The sequence below is a fragment of the Anas acuta genome, chromosome 1 (assembly GCF_963932015.1).
Source record: "Anas acuta chromosome 1, bAnaAcu1.1, whole genome shotgun sequence".
NCBI lineage: Eukaryota > Metazoa > Chordata > Aves > Anseriformes > Anatidae > Anas > Anas acuta.
This window is the reverse complement of record NC_088979.1, coordinates 79891344-79912999: the sequence shown is the minus strand read 5'-3', so window position 1 is coordinate 79912999 and position 21656 is coordinate 79891344. Positions and strand designations below refer to the sequence as shown.

The 21656-nt window shown below is 35.5% G+C and overlaps 1 protein-coding gene across 4 annotated transcripts in view; it reads left to right on the top strand.

Moving 5' to 3' along the window:
- ADGRG2 (adhesion G protein-coupled receptor G2) overlaps window positions 1-21656 on the top strand; it is a 61521-nt gene that overhangs the window by 35881 nt on the left and 3984 nt on the right. For all 4 annotated transcript variants that reach the window (XM_068684176.1, XM_068684170.1, XM_068684163.1 and 1 more), the window contains 19 exons: window positions 125-192; window positions 1640-1713; window positions 2868-2907; window positions 3040-3074; window positions 4456-4538; window positions 5226-5286; window positions 5811-6550; window positions 7245-7443; window positions 7740-7896; window positions 10661-10810; window positions 11033-11155; window positions 11625-11670; window positions 11780-11883; window positions 12370-12494; window positions 13360-13628; window positions 14478-14577; window positions 14883-15157; window positions 18136-18237; window positions 18961-19113. In XM_068684176.1, coding sequence (XP_068540277.1) covers window positions 125-192; window positions 1640-1713; window positions 2868-2907; window positions 3040-3074; window positions 4456-4538; window positions 5226-5286; window positions 5811-6550; window positions 7245-7443; window positions 7740-7896; window positions 10661-10810; window positions 11033-11155; window positions 11625-11670; window positions 11780-11883; window positions 12370-12494; window positions 13360-13628; window positions 14478-14577; window positions 14883-15157; window positions 18136-18237; window positions 18961-19113 — 2904 coding nt within the window. The remainder of the gene's footprint in view (window positions 1-124; window positions 193-1639; window positions 1714-2867; window positions 2908-3039; window positions 3075-4455; window positions 4539-5225; window positions 5287-5810; window positions 6551-7244; window positions 7444-7739; window positions 7897-10660; window positions 10811-11032; window positions 11156-11624; window positions 11671-11779; window positions 11884-12369; window positions 12495-13359; window positions 13629-14477; window positions 14578-14882; window positions 15158-18135; window positions 18238-18960; window positions 19114-21656) is intronic.

The following is a 21656-nucleotide window of genomic DNA, read 5'->3' as shown; positions in this document are numbered from 1 at the left end:
ATTTCCCTTGCATTTTAACAAAAGATAGTGATTTTTTTTTTAAATTCTCAAATTATTTACATCAAGTAAAGTTGCATCATGTTAAGTTTTGATTTTCTTCAACTGTTTTGCCTTTTGGTTTTAGTGTTCTATGTGGGCAAGGTAAAACTTCAGGCAAGAGAAGAACGTAACACATCACTAAATGTAGAAATAGTAAGTGTTCTCTCTTATAAAAACTTTGTTGTAAGGAAGGTTGAAATCAGTTTCTTTTTCTACACTTAAATGCTGATACCCTACTATGATTCTTATAATGTTTGTTTATGCTTTTATTTTACTTCAAGTACAATTTGCAGTGCTAGTTAATATTTGCAGTAGATGGATCTACTCTCTCTCTCTCTAAACAACTGCCGCATGGCTAAATTTTAGAACTCCAGCTAAGTGAAGTTCCTACAGCAAGGTCCATTATTCTCTGTATAACCACTGAAAAGGGGAAGGTAACCCTGGAAAGTCTGGAGAGAGAAGTATGAACTGCTTAATTAAGAGTCTAAATTTAGGCATGCAGAATCTTCCTTTGGTGATGAATGTAGACACTTGAGGAGGCTGGCATCAAACTGCTAGCAGTTTGGGCATAAATTAGGTTGGATTGCATCCTGACAATAATTTATGTTGAGGCTCTCCTAAAAAGGGCATTATTCTGTGCAGCAGGGTAAGAGTATTTAGTTGTTATAAATGGAAAACTGAAGAAAATAAGAGACAAGAAAAGAAGATAAAAGAACATTAGCTTGTTAGCAGTCCTTGTACATTTCTCCTACCTGTCCCTGTCTACACTCAGTCTGAGATTTCACACACCAACCTCTGCAAGCCTGTGGGTAGTCAGCTAAATTGCCCCAGAGAGCTACTGCACAGGAGCACACTGAGCACTGACTTTGGGTAGGGGTAGGCCTGAGTATCCCAAAGCATATTAACTTTATGCTCACAGCTAGTAGAAAAAATAGGTTTCCTGTCTATTGAAACTGTCTCGCTTTTTAGCAGAATATTTCTGTGGTTGTGTAAAGTACCATATATGTCAGATGATGTTTTCATCAAGATACTCACTGCTTGAAATGTAAAAATAACAGGTAATGGTGGAAACCAGAGCATAAGAATGCAGATCTGTAAAGGACCTTTAGAAAAACCTTAGCACACCCCTCAGCCCTGAGGCTAGATCAGATATATTTAGATCACTCATACTATGTGTTTCACCTCAGTTCTTGTTTTCTAACTCCCAGGATTCTGTCTATTTTTTATGTCAGTTGTGTAGTTTGTTCCATTGCTGCACTATCATTGCAGTTAGAAAGTTTTTTTCCATGTCTGACCTAAGATCTCTGTTGCAGACTGAGCCAGTTTCCTAATTTTCCAACATAAGACAGTGTGAAATCACTATCCTATTTCCTATATTTTTCACAAGTCAGATCATGTTATTAGGTCTATCCTGGATAAGCCAATTCCTTCAGTTGTAACAACAAAGTCATCATAAATATCTATTGAAGTGTATTCAGGAGAAAGAATGCTGCTTATCTTTGGAATTTCAGACTGTTAAGATATGTGAAATAAACCTAAGTTTCTTTTAATGCTAAATATCACTTGTTTTATTTAGCAGTGGAATCTTTGTTTCTAACAGATTAATAACGTAACCATCAACGATCAAGTTGCAAACTTAATTCCAATTTCAGCGCCAACGCTACAAGAGCTGAGGTAAGTAATTTTAAATAAAGATTGAAATCTTTGCAGTATTTGAAAAAGATGAAGCAAGCAACCCTTTCATGTGGTTAGCAGACTCTCCACTTTGCATTATTTCTGCACTTCAGAATTAAAAAACTTCAGGAATTGTGAACTGTTTTTCTTAATCATAAAGTTCATATTGGTTAGAGTAGTCTTAGTTTTGTTTTAGTTACCGCTGGAGTTTGTTTTAACAAACTTGCTGATTTCATTTTAGGTCCTTCAGTTTCCTTGGGGTTTAACAAGGCCTGAGTGCCTTGTTGTTTGTATGCTGATGATCTTAATAATAGCGATGACAATAATTCTTGAGGATGTGAACTATGGATTGTTGAGAATGCCAATTTGGCTTTTGCTCTTCATGGATAAATGTCTGTCATAGTTTCAGGGATTTGGTCTGTCTCTTAGGAATTACTAAGTGAGCTTTTATGGCTGTAGGTTTTATTGATTCATGGAGTCATATTTGCTTTTTTTTAGTTTTGTATAACTTCTTCCTTCACAACGTTTCTGAGATGTGCTCTTTCCTCTTTCCACAAGCACCAAAGCTTTTGCCTAGGTAGTGTCCCCAGCCATCGTTCTGCTTACCTTTCTCTTTCTAGCACGTTTCATATTCATACTGCTCTCCAGAGAGGTTTGAATGTCTGTGTTTACTGCTATTCCCAACCTCCCTCTGAAAATCAAATAGAAACAGTTGGCCAGCAGGTCTTGTTTTTGAAGAAACATGTATCTCCTACTCATTTTCCTTTTGTGGCTTTGAGTATAAGTTTAGAATTCTGTTCTTAATGCTTGCTTGCCAAAAGGCAACATTAAGATTTATCTTTCGCTCTTTTAAGTAAGCTTTAAATAAGTGGATTGTTGTTAAAACATGTGATGACAGAGGTTTAAACTTAGTGTGCCAAGTGACTAACAAAAGGCAACTATTGACAAGTTCAGTCCTTTGAAAAGTGTTTTTGCAATACTAGAACCGGCGTAGTTTTAAAAAGTCAGCAATCAACTGGTTTTTTTTCCTTGGCAATTGCTTGTTTTTTTTTTTTGTTTTTTTTTTTTTTGTTTTTTTTTTTTGTGATACTGCTATAATTGTCTTTAGAAACATAATTAGAAATCTTCCTTGACTGTCACTTTTTATTTTAAAGAATTTCAGAGTTCAACAAAACCTTGCAAGAACTAAGTGAGGTAAGATGACTAATTGTTGTTACTATTTAGAAAACTTCTTTCAACTTATTTCTGATAATGTCATTACCTAAGTGTAAGTCCTGCTTTCTCCTGACAAAACAATGTTATCCTTTTCTTCCCTTGTTGTTACAGTCCTCTGTTATGGAATGCAGTGCAGAAAACCAGAGGTTTGTTGTTGTTTTTTTTTTAAAGTTTGTATTTAAGAGCTCATATATTGTCTGTGATATGAATGGCTATGTAACAGGAGAAAAGCTATCAAGGAAGTTAAGTCTGAGAAACAGGCTGGAGAAATACATGCAGGCTAACAAGGAAAGAAATTCTGATCCTGTTAGTTTCCTAGCATTATTGATTTATTTTACATTATATATATATATGTATATATTTAACCGAACTGGTTTAATTAATCCGGTGAATTTGAATTTGGAATATGGCCTTGCCTGCCGTAGTTCTCCTGTATCATCACATTAGCAGCTTAGCCACTAAGGCTGTGAGATTGGGGATCACCAAACTGCCAGAGCTTGTGAATGCAATTCTGCAATGCAGTGTTTCTGAGGTAATTGCTTAAGTGTTTCAGATTGGGAAACTGATCATACTCAGGATAGGGAAAGCCTGAGAAGGTAAACTAGTTCAGAGTCACGAAGCCATGGAGTACCAGAATGGCAAAGCTGCTCCACAGCAGGTGATCCTCAAAACCCTGAAATGTAGATCATGTCTCTCAACTTAACTGCTATGCACAGCTAAACTGATGGTACTTTAAACAGATCAGATTGGAAACGCTACATTCTAAAACAAAATCTGAAACTTCATTTCCCCAGATACTTGAGTTTTGGGGTTTATCTTCCTGGTTTAGAATGAAGCAAAAGTCCAAAACCCCACAATAATAATGGACAGAAAGTCAGATCACACCTTCATGTCATCTATTGGCAGTAGGTAGGGTACTCTTCATTCTGGTGAGCTGGAAAGAAGTTTTGTTATCATTTCTATGTTGTCTTTTCATTCACCTGTGTGTTTGGTTTTGCCTAATATTAAGAATACTGACTGTATGGTTGCTAGTTCATACAGTTTCATGTCATCAAACATAGTTGTAAAAAGCTAGTTCTGTGCTTAAGTGAGTCATTTAAGCTCCCTCTGAAGTCGTGAGAGAGAACACTAGATTTTTCCCCGGGTGATGGAGATTTTGTATACACTAACATAGTGATCCAGGACACTTGCTTGTTCCTCTCTGGGGTTTCTCTACAGTAAAAATGGAGATTGTTATTATCTTTACAAAATTACCAACTGTTTAAAGGCTAGCATTGGTTAGGGAGGATCCCATTTAAGGATCAACAGTGTCTGTAGAGAAAACAGAAAATAAGCTGCCACAAACTGATATATTATTCTTCTTTTTAGCTTGATGAAGTGTTTTAAATACATTGGAAATATCCTCATGTTTGAAAAAGCCTAGGAAAAAAGTGCTTTCTCTGACTTAGTATTTGTCATTAATTTCATGCATTGTAAAGACAAGGCGTATCTGTTTCTTGAGCCTAAGGCTTTTTCTTCTCATTATAGTATACACTGCAATTTCATATTAAAGCTGGCTAAGAAAGAGAATATAAGCATTTTAAGAGACAGAGCAGAAGTAAGCAAAATTGGTAAGTTGTGCTTTAAACACAGTCTCATCACAGTTACCCTTTCAGATGTTTTTACAGATGTCATATTTTTACAGGTGACCTCCAAGTAGATAAGAGAGAAATCTTACTTAATTTTAAATAAAAATACATTTTTGTTGAACAATTTAAATGCACCAAAAATGCAGCCTTTCTGATTTTTGGGTGGGGAGAGGGAGATATGTATATGTTAAAAAAAAAAAATGTATAAAATTGCTGCGTACATCAATAGAGCAGATTTTGAAAGGATTAGCAGAAACATAGCTTGAGAACACAAATGTGTTTCTGAACTGGTGGCCTGAATTGACAAGTTTATAATGTAGTCAAGTTCTCTGAGTGATATTGTGATAGTATGGAGTGGTGGCTCATACCATTTGTTTCTTTGTTTAAAAGCATGTACCTTTGCATTCTAGTTCGTTTACCATACTAAAAAGAGAAATCTGTGCTTCTGGGGCACTGAGCAAAAATCTGGGGGCATTTATTTTGGCGTATCAAGATCAGTCTTGCAAATGTCATTTTAGAAGAAAATCAAAACCAATTATACAAGATGCACTATTGTGGAAAAAAAAAAAGTAAAGCATACACTTACATGTATTTGAATACTTTACTTAATGGTATTAGCAATTTTTATGCTTCAGGACAAACTAAGTTAATGCTTCTTTGTCATCTCAGAACAGTGCTGCTGCTCGTCACTGAAGTATTGTTCCTTGACTGCTGAAGAATTAAAAATGTAGTAAGTATAAATACAAAAAGGCTGACATTCTTATTTCCTAATCTTTGTAACACATAAGTAGAGTGATCTTTCATGGTGTGGTAGAATAGGTGGGAAGGACTCTATAAACACAAACTGAAAGACATCTTCCTGTATAGCTCCTTTCCTCCCTACCCCTCCCTCCCTCCCTTCCTTTCTTCCTTCCTTCCTTCTTTTTTTTTTTCTTCTCCCTGATCCTGATGCAGGTAACTTTTTTTTTGTGTTCAGAGTCAGGTCACCTCCAAAGCAGACTACAAATGGCACAGTAATATTTATGGATTTGCTAGTTAACAGCTACAGCAAAATAGAATGCATGAACCCTCAAAATGCTACAAAATTAGTATTTGTCACTAGAGCAGGTGGTACCTGATCTGATAAATTTTGAAATATGCACTATTAATTATATGTCCATATCATTCATATAGATTCTTCTAACTTGTTTTCTTTAAAATATGAATAATGTTACATTTAACATGCATTTCTGTGCTTTTTTTTTTTTTTTACAGTACTATAGAAGTGCCACCTCATCCCATATGGATTCCTTTCTTTCATTCTTCTTCTCCCCCTAAAAAGACTGCAGTTCCTTCCTTCAAATCTAATGCTTTTCTTTCCCCCACTGTGCTTTCTGTAAAACAATACCCCACAGTTAGACCACTGATCCCACCAATCACAGCAATTTCTTTTTCTGGAACTCTGTCCACAACTCCTCTATCTGAGACTTCTGCCACATCTACTACTGCAGCTTCATCTTCTACCACTGATACCACTACACTTTCCACTTCTGAGTCCCCTGCTCAACCTACTGGGCCAACTTTTCCTTCTATAGCTTCTAATAAATCTCTCACTACAGCTCTGTCTTCCACAACTGCAACAAAATCTGTTGCTAATGTTGCTCTCTCAATTAAATCTGATGCTACGTATCTTAGCAAGCCTATCACAATTATTTCTCCAGCTGTAGGTTTCACTAAACCTACTGCAGTTTCCTCTTCTGAGCTTCCCCCCAGACCTCCAATAGCATTTCCACCTACTGAGACTACCACCAAATCTGTTGCACAAATTCCTCTTGCTACAGATTCAACTCAACCTACTACTGGTAACAAAAACATTACTTCAGCACCTACTCTTCCTTTTACTCCTTTTACAATAACTTTGGCCCCTACTGTTGGTCCTATCAAACATTCTGTCTCAGCTTCTCATCCTTATTCAACTGCTGATGGCCATGGTAGCCTGACTAATGGAAGCACAGGTAAATATGACAGATAAAAATACATATTTTTAACTTGAATGCCGTATATTGAATTTGCTTTTAAAATTTATTAACAAGATTTTAGTTATGTATCTGAGCTATCACCTTCCAAATACTGTGACGAGCCTGACACAACTTTCAAAAGCTGTGTACTCATTTTAGAACGTGTTCTGATGCCTCTGGCCATGACGAGTGCTACCTCACTATACAATTTTTTGGTAACTGTGGTAGTTAAGTACTGTGTGCTAAGCTCCCAACAGGTATATTTGGCAGAAAAATTAAAGTCACAGAGACAGTTAGGTAATTTTATTTTGCCAAATCAGTATTTAAAATACTGAAAATCAAAGTTTGATTTTCCTTAAAATATTCTAATTGATTAGGAATATTTTTAATGACTATGTATTTTCCCATGAAGATTTCTCATGAGAGGACCTTTATAATAAAAATAAAAAAAGTGGAGTCAACAGTGGCCCCTTGAAACCTTGCTCAGTGTTTTCCTGAGACTTAAAATATTGCTATCTGCAAAGTCATAGGGAGAAAAAATCATTCTCTTTCCTGTAACATGCTAATAAACCTTGCACTTGTGGTAAGGTTTTTAATTTTCAAGAGAACTGCTTAATTTTTCTGGTTCTCAGGGCTTACTTGATTTGTTGAGCACAATACTTATAAATGCACTACTCTTCTTTTGTCGCAGGAAAGATACTGTCAGCTACTACGTACATAACTTCCATATATACTACCATCAATGTCACCACAGCTGAGCAAATTGTGTCCAAAATAGAAGATGATCTAGCAGCCGGAAAAGTAGAGCCAAATTACGTAGAAAGAATGGTTAGTGAGGTTAGCAAAGTCCTGACTGCTTCTCAACAACTACCATCCCAAATTTCTAACAGGTAGGTCATTCTGGCAATAGTTTAAAGGTATGTTGTATTGACTGTCTTGGTAAATTACCTTTAGCAAGTTTCATTTTTTCAGAATCATAATCCAAAAGAATGTTACTTGTTCTTTAGTGTACTTGTATGGAAAGGGAAAACAGCATACCTTTTGTGTTGAAACCACAATAAGAGAGCAGAGAAAGCCATATTTTATACTGTGCTTGGATGGATTGCTGCTCCACAGCCACAGCTTGCCTGAGAACTTTAAGGGTATGTGCTTAGTAGTAGTACTGAGTATCTCTTTTCCTTAACAGAATTATAAAACTGGTGGATTACATGGGCTTAAAACTGAACTTTTCAACAACGTCAGCTGATTTTTCCTCCCCATCCTTGGCTCTGGCAGTTGTCAAAACCAATAGCATCCGCTCCAACCAAATGTATTTTTCTGTCCAGGATTCATCCGATCTCCAGGTAGAGCACTGATAATTCTAAATTTTATGAAGTTTTAAATGTTAATGTTATTTATGTTTTAATGTTTATATGTAAAACATATTTTTTTTCAGGATCTTTTGTTCATGTTATTTTCAGCGAAAAAGACTTTCCTTTTTAAGTCTTTCAGAGTTTTTCCTTTTGTTTTCTATTATGAAGTAAATAAGCAACACAGTTAGCAGAAACTGGCATTCAGCTAATAAGCTGTTACAGGGTAACGCCAGAACACCAGAATGGATAGACTGCTTGGTTGAATAATTTTGCCTCAAGAACCCTGAATCATGAGTCATTTAATTACCCATCCTGACAGTGCTGAAATTTGTCAAGGAGTGTTGCCAGATGGCTTCATATGTTAGAAGGAAATTAATTGCAGGAAACTACAGGTGCCAGGAAAGAACTATTATGTTGCTTGTATAATAACATTCTTATATTTGTCGCTCATAACTAGTTGGTCTTGCCAAGAAAAAAGTGCTTAGAAAGTTTGGATCCAGTTTGTCTCACTCAAACCTCCCCTTCTGGTTGAGGAAATTCTAATTTGGACAATACCACCAGTTCATGGAGGCTTAAGTGAGAAGAGATGGAAAGTTCTGGACAGATACTGGCACATTCTGTCCTCTTGGAGAAGGACACAGATTAAGCTAGCATGAACCATTAGTAGTACTGGAACTGTTCTGTGATACTGAAAAACTGAAAATTATATGATATGGTAACATTTGAGTTATTTTTTGTTTTCCTAGCAATATATAGTGCATGAGTCTAAGATGACTCTTGGAGGTGGTAGTGCTGAAAAATAGATAACTGCTAAGTAATGATCTTCTGGAAATCTGATGGCACTGGCAATGAAATACAGAGAATCATCAATGAATATCGTCTGGTTCAAAACAGAGCAATGGGAATGCTTTAGTGGAATTGATTTGGGATTTCATTTGTGGCTGTCTAAACCAGTGGTCTCCAAAGTGGGGTGTGGGTGCTGCAGGGGTGCACAGAATCCATTGAGGAGCAGGAAGAAAATATTTTTCTGCCATTAATAAATGAAACTTATATATATAAATAATTATTATTTAATCTTTATCTCATCCTTTTTTGATTTCTATTTTTGTGTATGTTTTACAATGTACATACATTTACAATGTATGTAATGTATACATAAAAACATATATATATATATATATATATATATATATATATATATATATATATATAGGGGTGGATATTCCAAAAAATTTTACTAACGGGTGTATAGCCAAAAGAAGTTTGGAAACCACTGGTCTAAACAGAAGAGTTAAACCATATTGGTAGGTCACTGAGGAGTGCTCACCGTGTTGTTTCTGTTACAAACATTGTTTGAAAACACAGATAATTTCTCTCTTCAGTTCTGCTACTGTTTCACATCTCCTGTGAACTCTGAGATATTTGTATTTCTGTGTAAGATGACTAATGTGCTACAAGAAACACAAATTTAACTTCAGAAATTCTTTCAAGAAAAAAATAGAGTTTTTGTAATAAACAAAGCTCTTTGTCATATAAATGCAGCACAGAAAACTGGGGGACAGTTCAGATATTCTTTTACCATTTTAGATCATTTAGCTCTTGAGATATCTGAATTGTAGTTTATCCAGATTATTTTTGCCATTTCTAGCAGATGAACATGAATTTAGGTTTTATAGCTCTAGGTTCCGCTTAACACTTTACTTAAAAACTTGGAGTTTTCTGGATTCATTTTTAAAAGACTCAATCTTAATTGCAATTATAATCCCTGAGCAGAGGCACTAGTGAAGTCTGCCTGTGGGTTTGTTCTTTGCTCCTGTACTAGCACAAAAATCTCGCTTCTCTCACTTCAGGACCCTTAGTTCTCCTATACTTTTCCTTTGCATTCATTATCCTGATTCTTCATTTAGATTCCAGACGTCTTCTCTCCCTACCTTGTAACCACATTAGCTGGCGTAGTCCCTTTATGGTACCACCCTTCCATGTCCACTACAACTCTTTGCTGCCTGACACTCTCATTTCTTTCCTATTGCTCGCTTTTCCCATGTCTCTGGCCTACTTTTGCTGGGCCTTCTGGTTGGGCAAGAGGCAGTACTTTCTGGGGTCATTCTGTAGCTCTACATATGGTGATAGATCAATCAGGAATTCCAGCAAAGAATGGAGGAGGCTTTCCTCATGGAATAGTAGAATTCTTTTCTTTTTGGCAGCCACAGCTTAAAAACCTGTTTTATCTGCCTTTCTTCTTTCAAGTTTAGTTGAAATTAGCCAAGGAATTAAAAATAGTCAGGGCAGGTTTAATGTCAAAATAGGTAGGTACCGTGAGTATAAAACCCCTAAATTTCGTAGTAAATAATCTACAAATTATATACCTTTTTCACAAGGGGTATAAAAATTCTTTGTTTTGCAGGTTTCTGTGCTGTGAAATGTTAATCACCCTACACAGTTATATAGACTTAGCCAGACTGTTGCTTATCATTGTTTTCAATTCAATATTACCCACCGCAGTGAAGTTCTGCCCCTGTACAAAAATGGGTAAAGACAGAGTATTTTCAAAGATAGGCAGAGCTGAAAAAAGTTGCACTATTTTCAGGCCTGCAGATACTATTTGTTCCTTGGCACATGAGAGGAATGAGAGACAGGAATGAGTTCCTGGCAGTCCTTAGATACGTATTTCAAAGTTCTAAACTGAAAATAAGGTATAATTTATTTTTTTCTTTAGTGACAGAAATCAAGTGTAATCTGTGCATTTATTTTTCAGATCTCTCTTGGCATTAATGCACTTCAAGACTTAAATAATCTTGGATCAATTACACTTCCTTCATCATTGCTGACAAATTTACCTCCTGAAGAGCTGGCCTTGGCTTCTAGAATTATATTCAATTTCTTTAAAAAGACTGCTGTGTTCCAGGTATCTTTTTAATCCTTTCTTTGTACATAAGGGTTTTAAACTCAAGACTAGAGCAAAATCAAATATGGAATTTTTTCCCACAAAACACATTTTAATACTTCCCGATTTAAAAAGTAATTATTTTTGTTGAATACTCACTCCACATAATACCTGAACTTGTGTGTGCTGTACTCTGCATCATTTTCTTTGATTTTAAAATCTGATTACTTTTTGTCATTCTAGGATCCGTCCTTGAAGAATGCATCTTTAATCAGCAGTGTTATATCATCAAGTGTTGCTAACCTCACAATTAAAAACTTAAAGGCAAATGTTACTGTCACTTTACAGAATATCAGACCTAATCAGGTATGACTTATGTTTTGGCAGACAAAGTGTAGTTTTATTGCTTCTACTGGAGTTGTTGTAGAAGAAATACTGTATCAAAAATTCAGATCAGTTGGTTCTGCTTTAATAGTGTGCACAATTCATTTCTAACTAGACCTTCAAAGTCACTTATCTTTGCTTATTTATCATTGGTATTAATTTTTATTCTCTAATTTGATGTAATTTTGCTCTATCACTCATCCAAGAAGTTTTATCCTTCCTACCTATGCTTGAGTTTTATTCTCCAAAGCATAAACCTATAAAAATTATATGTATATAAGCCCGACAGATAAAAGCCTGACAGTGGGGGTTGCTAGGGAGATACTGCAATGACATTGACACTTAAATTAATTTTGCATTCATGTAAAAGAAGTATATATTTATCACTAACTCACAGTCTAGTAAAACATCTTTTTTTTTTCTTTTTTTTTTTTTTTAAACTCACAAACAGGATAATTCAACAGTTAGATGTGTTTTTTGGGACTTCAATAAAAATGGTGAGTACTTGATATCACCCAAGATAATCATGTTGCTTTAGGTATGCTAACTCGTTTTAATAATATAAAGATGTGCTTTAACGAATAACAAAGCTCTTTTCTTTAACAGGTGGACATGGAGGCTGGTCGTATGAAGGTTGCATTGTTAAAGAAAGTAGAGTAAATGAAACAGTCTGTTCATGCAACCACCTCACAAGCTTTGCAGTTTTGATGGTAAGCATTTCAAAAATTATAGTCTTACCCTGATGCAAGAAAATGTTAAAGCATGTGTCATATTCAGCAAGTGAGAATTCAGGGAGCACATACCATCTATTAAATACTAATCAGGTTCTATTCACTTCAGTGTTAGTATGTAGAGCAATAAAATTAGTGATGTACTTAAGCTGCTTGTTGAACTGGGGCCCATGAGTTCCACTGAAGTCAAAATCGCTTAAGTGCTTATTAAACCACACCTTATATATTTAGATGGTTGTTTTTTCTGTAGAAAAGGGAAATTAGTATAAATCAAATTTAAAAGTGTTTTAACCAGATGGGATTTCTCAATTAGATCGACATTTCTGTTTTTCATTAACCTTTAAAAAGTTATTTTTATTTATAGAAATGTATTTTTAGTGCAGGATGGAAGGTATTTTTTGTTGTTATGTGCTTTTTTATTTAAGCATACTCTCTGAAATTAACTTCTGTTTGTTTCCATTTTAGAACGTGTATGGAAATACTCCTTTAAGTCCCACACAAGAATTGGTACTGACTTTTATATCCTATATAGGCTGTGGCCTCTCTGCAATTTTTCTTTCTATCACTCTTGTGACTTACATAGCCTTCGAGTAAGTACCTGTTCAACAAAGCCCCATTATTCTTCAATGATGATAGCTTTTAATCTCCACTGCAAAGTCCTTTCCAGTAGTTATAGATTCTGTCTCAGTTAATAATGTACAAACTTGGAAGGGGTTGATTCAGTCTTGCTCAAGGGTTAATCTTATAGACAGGTGAATTAGTCATGAGGATTTATGCAGTAAGAAGTGATGAAGTAACACTTTAAAGTGTTTTACAGTATATTATAGAAGAAGAGTGAAGGAATGTGTTTAAGATAGAACATACAGAGAGTATTTCTGAATAGCATTTTGAAATCATTTATATTCTCTAATGAAATGCAATTACGGCATACCAACTTTTTTTTTTTTGGAACATTTTCTTAAGATGGCTGAGGCTTAACTATTAAATCCTCAACAGTATGTTTTGGAAATCCTTCCAGAAACAATTTGGCACACATTTACTCTATCCTATCATTAAGGAATTATTTGGCTCTGTCACAGTTCTAGAAGACCAGTCGAAAGCCTAATTTAGATTAGCATTAAAGAACACTCACATTTTGTTTTTTGGAAGTACTCCAAAAAGGAGAAGCCCAACATACAATGTAAAAAAATTATGGAACTGATACCTAGGAATCCAAGCTGGTGTTCGTATTTATGTAATCTTAATATAACAAACTTTATGCATATGGACCATTAATTTGGAAATGTTTTATAAAACACTGTATAAATGTATAAATGCAATCTAAGAATCATTATATATGAATGAAAATATAAAAATACATTTTTTCTTCACATTTGTGCACTGACAAATACAAGAGAGAAAGTAAGCCAGGGATCCAAGGACAACTGACGTCATCTCACTAATTTTGCTTTTTAGGAAAATCCGGAGAGACTACCCCTCCAAAATCTTAATCCAGCTGTGTGCTGCATTACTTCTACTCAACCTAGTTTTCCTCCTTGACTCATGGATTGCGTTGTATAATACACAAGGCCTATGTATTGCAGTTGCTGTATTTCTTCACTATTTCCTCTTGGTTTCCTTCACCTGGATGGGCCTAGAAGCTTTCCACATGTATCTTGCCCTCGTGAAAGTCTTTAATACCTATGTACGGAAGTACATTCTTAAATTTTGCATTGTTGGTTGGGGTATGTATGTATTTATTTATTTATTTTGGATGCTAAATAGATGCATCATCTTACCAAGTATCTCAGTGAACGTAACACAGTTCAGAAATGCAAATGAAGCAGTCATTAAATGCTATGACCTGTATGTGGTGAAGTATTCATTATCAGTAAATCTGATTGTATGAATTCCAAATTCATATTCACATTTGAGATAGTGAACTTCTCCTTAAGTGCAGATTTTTTCAGATCATAAAGTGAAAAACTTAGGCTGCCTCAATGCAAATGAATAATGGATTTTACTTGTGCAAATATAATAGAACCAATTTTTAATGTGCTCACTTCCATTTCCATTTACTAGACAGACGGCATCAGTTCTGTTTTGAAAATAAATGCCGTTATATATATACATTACATTCTTGGAACAGCACTGTTTATAACAAAAAGTGTCAAAATAGATATAACTGGTTAAAGGACAGAGATTCTAGACCTCATTATTCTCTCTGACCACTTGACTAAACACAATTGAAGGCACTAAAATCAATATGGTGGTTTTCTTTGAACAGGCATAAGAAAGAAAATTGCATATGTTGTATTTGATGTCTTAAATCAGTTTGATGTGATACTATTTGTTGCTTAATTGAGAAAGATTTGGAGTTAGCTGCAGAGAATGTATCTTGTATCTTTCCAAATCATGCTCTTGTTTGTATGCCCCAGTTTTTATTATTATTTTTTTCAGACAGCTAGTATACAGCATAATTCAACAGGCAAATTTCAGAATGTAGACTTCACTGAAAAATGTAGTAATTTCAAATTATCATGGTACTGTCTTTGTCAAGATTTTCACTTACATGTATTCTCATAATATTCTAGGGTTACCAGCAGTAGTTGTGGCCATTGTGTTGGCGGTATCACCAGATAATTATGGATTTATATCCACTGGAAAAGTTTTGAAAACCAGACCTGATGAATTGTAAGTTGAAAGGAGGTACTTTTTTGGGGGGTGAAGGTCCTACCAAATTGGTTTTCTTCAAAGTAAAGGTGGGGGAGGAAAGGAAGCAATGAGAGAGCTTTGAAATGTTATGGCTCTACAGCATTTTGTGTGCTTTGTGGTATCTACCTACATGAATGCCCTTACCCTTTGGCAAAAACATACAGGTTTTTAAAAAAGAGGCAAAAATGGTTTGTATTTACAACAAAGCATGGCTTTATCTCATACTTTTTTTACTTAATGTCTTTTTCTGGTAGTAGCTGACAAACTTTATTTTTGTTTTCTAGCTGCTGGATTAAAAATAGAATTGTCTTCTATATTACTGCTGTGGGATACTTTAGTGTGATATTCCTAATCAATATCAGCATGTTCATTGTTGTGCTGATTCAGCTCTGTCGCATTAAAAAGAAAAAACAACTTGGTGCTCAAAGAAAAACAAGTATTCAAGACCTCAGGAGTGTTGCTGGCCTCACGTTCTTGTTGGGAATTACTTGGGGATTTGCTTTCTTCACAGTAAATGATGTGTTTACTTACCTCTTTACCATTTTTAACACGTTGCAAGGTAAGTCCATGTTTTGTGTGTCAGCCCACTGCCTACGCTATAATGAACAAAACATTTGAAAATGGCACTTTCTTGATTCAGCAGCAAAAATATAATTTTGATGCATTCTTTAAGATGTTACTTAAATTTGATATGATACTGCTTTACTCTAATCTTATGTTACTGTTACGTTACCATAAGGTGCAGAAAAGCTATCTACTAATGATATCTATAATATATTTATACCTATAACTGTTAGAATTTAAATGTATGCAAACCAGACACTGCTGGAAATGACTGTCTTTCTTTAGTTAATATATTACTTGTAAATACTCAGTTACTGTAAGTACTCACATAATAATGCAATTAAGGTAGTGAAAACTGTGTTATTTCTCTGCTTACCTCTAAGCCGGAGGGGTGAGGGGTGACATTCATCAAAGGGCCATTGAGACAGGCAAGGCTGCAACATGTAAAGTTAGTGGTCCAGCTCCTGAGTGGTCCGACTCCTGAGCCTTTAGTACATAGAAGGCATGCAGCTTTGCAGAGGCCAGGATGCTACTGGATATATCCAAAAGCAGACTTCAGAAGCTTCAAAAGCTTTCATACAAACATGAGGTACCGTAGTTGCATTCAGTTATCTGGATGTACCTGAATTGTCCTGTTGCACTTTGAATACAAACTTCTGCTTAAATGGCATTTTAGGTGACTAGCTGAGTAATTTTCCAGAGAGGCTAAAGCAATTAAAATTGCAATTCAGTGTATGTACCACTCCCCTATTTAGTATGGGACACAGCTTAAATGGTTCCCTGGCCTGTGGGTGCATGACAATGGATTTGCAGGATTCCATAGTACACAAGGACATGGAGGCTTTATTTCATACATTTGTTTACTTTAATACAGATTAACATAAATCACCTCTAGCAAGTGTAGCTATGATTAATTAAGTATATATTTAGCTGCAATCAATAGCAGCAAGTGTATCAAAAGAGAGGTCACTACAGGTTACTACAAACTTAGCACTAGTAAAGTAGTGAATATGTTCACAGTTAGTTCCATATATGCATGCATACATATATATACATATACATATTCAAAACGTTACCTGTACCAAGTGCTCAGCAAACTGATCCCAGAAGCAGGACTGATCCCAGAAGTGACAACAGACAGAGTTTCACTTTGAAGATGATCTTCATCGTGGAGTTTGGAGTCAGCCAGGTGTCCCCAGCAAGTAAATCTTGTAGGAAAAGTCTGTGCACAGCAAGTTCTCAGAGAGAGAAATTCCATTTTGCATGAAAAACAAGTCATTTTTATATCACAGAGACATAAGAGGGTGTAGTTTCTGTTCTTCCAGACACAATTTTACTTTTCCCAGACTGCTTGGCTTCTTTTGAATAAAACAGCCAGTAGCAGTTGCCGATTCCAACCTTCTCAGGGGGTTTTACTTTCGTTCCACAGCATTTTTCAACCTTTCCAGATAATTTAAAGTTACAGTTCCTTGGTTTTACTGTTATTATTAATATCTGCAGGATGTCTCTGGTTCTTAGGTACCCAGCTGACCTTCAAAGAGGCCAGCTACACTTCTCAAGGGTGCTTCTGGTTCACAGGTCTAGTTCTTAAGCCAGTAGTTCTCAGGCTGGCAGACATATTCTGTTAATATTTTAGCAGACATTTTCTGTCAGTATTTTCCTCATAGTCAGGTTGCCTTTATGGCTGCTCCCGTCAGTATCTTGATTTTTGTTACCATATTATTTGGTTAACAGGGGTCTTGAACCCTTACATTCACAAGTCTCACATGAAACCATGGAACCAACTCAGGACTGTAGCTTCTGTGTGGTAAAACTGCACTGTTATGTGAGGCTAAATTCCACGTCTACTCAGTTTTAACTTAGATGCTAGACAAATCCTGATATTAAAACTAATGTAGGATGTATAAATTGCGTTGACTTTGAACTTATGCCAGTGCTTCAAAACTGAATTTGAAAGTGGTATTAGAACCATGAGTAGAGCAAGATGTAGTTACACTCAAATATTCATCCTGAAAGCCAAAGTTAAGAAGTTATTTAAGCTACTAAAGATGTAAGTAACCTCTCCTAGAAGGAATTTGTGTGTTTAACTGACCTTAAAAGTAGAGTGAACATAACATACTTGTAAGTCTGTGCCAGCCTGAACATTTAGTTTTCTTTCTTGTTCTTTTCCATTCATTATAAACCTAATGTTGTCAAGGACACGTTGCAGCTGGAAAACTGTGCAAAGACCAAGTGCTACTCTTCCTTAAGATGGAAGGGAGGATGTGTATTAGCAGGGAGAGTTAGGTTACATTTCGTGTCAGTAGAAGTGAATGTGAAGCAAGTAATGTCTGTAATGCAAGGCTGTCAAGAGATAGGGATGAGCCCAGTCCCCTCTAGAAAATATTTGGCTTTAAGTTGTGGTAAAGGGGGTACTGTTTCTTAATATTTTAGGTATGAGTTATTTTCTTTATGATTCTCTAAATGAAAAGTTCAGTAATGGCGCTTCAGGAGCTAGGAATCCCAAACTTTTTTTTTTTTTTTTTTTTTTTTTTTTTTTTTATTTATTACTGGCTCTATTACAGTTGGTAGTAACAGGTCGTCTGCTGTGGCAATGTCATGCCATTTGTTGAGAGCTGTGTAGACAGTCATATCATGCCCTATGTTTGACATTGCTTTGAATTCTTTTCCAAAAGTTCTAAGTAAATTTCAGAATCCGCAGAAATTTTCCCTTCCTATTTGAAAGTAGAAACTTCATGCACTTTGTGGGATTTGGTTATATTTGTTCTTCTTGCATTTGTGTATCCTTTGATGATGAAAGGATGTGAATCCTTTCATCTGCGTTCAATGGAAAAGTATTCTCCAGCATTCAGAGTTCTCGACTTTTTCACCAAAGAAAGGTGTCATCCCTTTTGATTAGAAATCAAATACAAATGTAGGAAAAACAAAACATTGTTTATTAAGAAGTAGTAAAAGTCAATCATTGCTTTGCAGGATTCTTCATTTTTATCTTCTATTGTGTAACAAAGGAAAATGTCCGTAAACAGTGGAGAAGGTACCTTTGTTGTGGGAAATTCAGGCTGGCTGAAAACTCTGGTAAATACTTTTTTTTTTTTTTTTTTTTTACTTCTCAGTACTTATACTCAGTGTTAAGTTCCTAGTATTTTGTGATATGCTAAAACCTCTGAAATTATGCTTTTTAAAGGTGGCAGTTGATGCAGTTCTTGCATGCTGTCACATTAAGGTGTTAACTGCAGTTGATCACTTCCATCGCAATGTATGGGCATGTCTTTGCGGAAGACTTTTGATCATCATTAGGAACCTGTAAGATTGGTTCTAGCTTCTATGTCAAATGTAGTTTTGCTAATTACTTCAACAAGAGCAAGGTGAAACATACTTTAAACCAAAAAATCTAAAAATAGGTTTATATTATTTTGTTGTTCAGTAGTTGACTTCTCATAAAGCTATATATATACATGTATATACACTTTTTATATGCTTCAGCTTAGATGATCAACTGTACTTTAGTTGTTGGAAAATCCTGATCTGCCTGCAGTCACAAATCTGAGACAGTTGGCTTGTATTAAAAAGGGCCAAAGAGGAAAAAGGATCTACATACAAAAAGTGTAAACATCAAGAATCATGACATTTGTTGGAGAATATTAATCGTTAATTAATTAATATTAACGGTATTTAGTATACCGTGAGGAGGGTGGGTAAAGCCTTGTTTTTTGTTTTAATTTAGATGCATTATTAACTATATTTTTATGTTTTGCTTGTCTCAGTTGCACAATTTTCTGTAACGTGTATCTGTTGTAGACTGGAGTAGAACTGCTACTAATGGTTTGAAGAAGCAGACTGTAAATCAAGGTGTATCCAGTTCTTCCAATTCCTTACAATCAAACAGTAACTCCACTAATTCTACAACACTGCTAATGAATAATGATTATTCAGTGCACGCAAATGGAAATGGTATGTATCGTCCAGTGCTATGCTCTTTCATACTGACTTAAAATGAAATGCTGACCAATTATTATTTATAAATATAGGGTCAGAATATTTCCTAATGTCTTCACAAATAACACCACACATCTATTTTAGGGGACTGTACACAAAGTTTTACAATACCAATTTATCCTACTCAGTAGGAACTATTGATTTACATATGAAACGGTAGGTAATATTCCTCACAATGCTATTATTTACCCAAAGCTGCTGTTAATACCTTTCTTGTCACTTGATGATATGAAAATAAGCTTCAAGAATGATTAAAAACAGTTCATATTTAAAAACTTATAAAAATAAACATAGACTGAATAAGAAAGAAATGTAGGATACCCCACAAAGATGTTCTGAGAGTATGAAAGAAGGGATGTAGGAGATAATATGAAGAACTCCTGCTAACATTAATGGAACATTCACATGGAAGCTGCTTATGAGAGGAGGAGAAAAGTGAGAGAAATGGAGAATGTAACCTGTAAAACCACCTCAGTGAAGAGAGCACTGTTGAGAGGGGTGCCTCACTGTTGGCTACAGAGTAAGTATTGAAGCCGAATTGCTCCATAACTCTTTATATTCACTGTGTTAAGGATACTTTTTGCTGATAGAAATATACCTTTGTTGCAGGAAACAGTTGTTCTGAAGTAAAATTATTTGTATGCCTAAGGTATTTTTCCCAACTGACCAAGAGTTGTGGCTAAGAAGTCATGGCATCAGCTAGATTGTTTAGTATGAAGTTGTAGGACATGCTCACAAAGGCTAGGTTGTCCTCATTTCCTGGCACATGGTGTCAGAAGAAAGCAGATGGTCAACTGGAAAGCACAATAATCTCTCAGATGTACAGAGTAAAAGCTATGGAATTCATACATGCTGCCCCCTTAACGTGTTATACTGTGCATTTGGATGTGTGAGCTGCATGTTGTACAGAAATCACAAGACTTCAGCAAATGTCATTTAGACATACTCTCAATAGCTTTCCATGTTGAGTCTGTAAAATTAGTTCCTTTCTTTTTGCCATCCCTATGTAAAACCTGTGTTTGGAAACCACACAATGCAATAATTAACATACTTTCTATCTAACAGGCTAGTTGAGAGATAAGAATCCAGTAACTCTCACTGCCATCGAATACAAAGCAAGGCAATATTTTTAGTTAAAAGTAGTATCTTTTAAAACGAGAGAGATTTTCAGGTGCAAAAGCTTGCACATCTTGTAGCATATTGTCATGCTACAATAGTTACTCTGATGAATGATACCTGCCCCTGCAACATTTGATGTGCTTATACACAGCTACAAATGCATTTTGGCTATTTTTCTCAACAGAAAGATAACAGAAATATTTTATAGAATTCAGGTTTTATAGCAACTGAGTGAGTGGTTCTGTTGTGGCTTTCCAGAAAAAGTTGGTGTTGATTTGGGTAGTATTTTAGAACGAGATGCAAAGTTGATGGTCTAAATCATTGAGGGATGCCAATTTTATGTGACGTGCTCCTGTTCTGTCCTAGTTTATTCACTTGATTAATTTTTCCAGTGTAAGAGTCTGCATGGCCTGAGCCAAAATTATCTCAGACAAAGCAGCTGAAAGAATTTTGATATAACTTTGTATACACCCGTGAAGATAGATGTCTCAGATGACCTATCTCCTCTCCTCTTCCACTTTATTGTATGTTTTGAATGCTGTGAACCCTGTACCACATCCTCCGTTTATATCAGAAGGGGTTTATGAAACCTTGCCTGTATGGTTTGATTGACTCTTCTGGGTCTGTAGGACTTCTACAAAAAGAGTCTAAATTTATGCTTGGATAGAGTTCATCTTCCTGACAAAGCTCTTTAAGACAATTCCTTACACTTAATCTTCTAAATATGGGGCAATTGTGTCTCAGAAGAGCTAGACAAATGCCTCCAGAAGGTAGTTAGTTGCCCAGTGCCGGGTAGGAACACAGAACCTTCTAAAAAATCTGCTGTACCTGATTTTCCTGCTCTCACAGCTAGAACCGCAAAATAATATTGTAATACTTTTATTTTTAAAAATGAGCTTAAAAAAAAAAAAGCAATTCTGGAAACTGAGACCTATGTCATAAACATACTAAGTTATAAACACTTAATGGCTTTGGCCCTACTACTTCCACAGAAATGCTAATCCAGATGCAGGATTGAATGATTTGCCATGGTATCTTTGGGTTGTCTATGCAGAATGTGGTTTTGCTTGCCTGTGGGATTATGTAACTTCATCTTTTCGTCACATATTAATATTTCCTCGTTTTCTGTTTTTCTGTTACAGATTTGCATGTTTGGGAAACTCCCAATAGGTATCACATGACTGAACCTGCAAATTGCCTCTCTGAGGAACAGAAAAAACCTTTCTGATTTTGTTCATTGAATAGTCTTTTCTCCTCAGATTTTGCCCTAGCGTTAGGGCATGGCTGCTTAGAATACTGCTTCTAAAATAAATCAGTATCAGTCAGGCAGGGGGATAAACATGTATTTATGCTCAATTACAATGTCAGCAACTATGGTT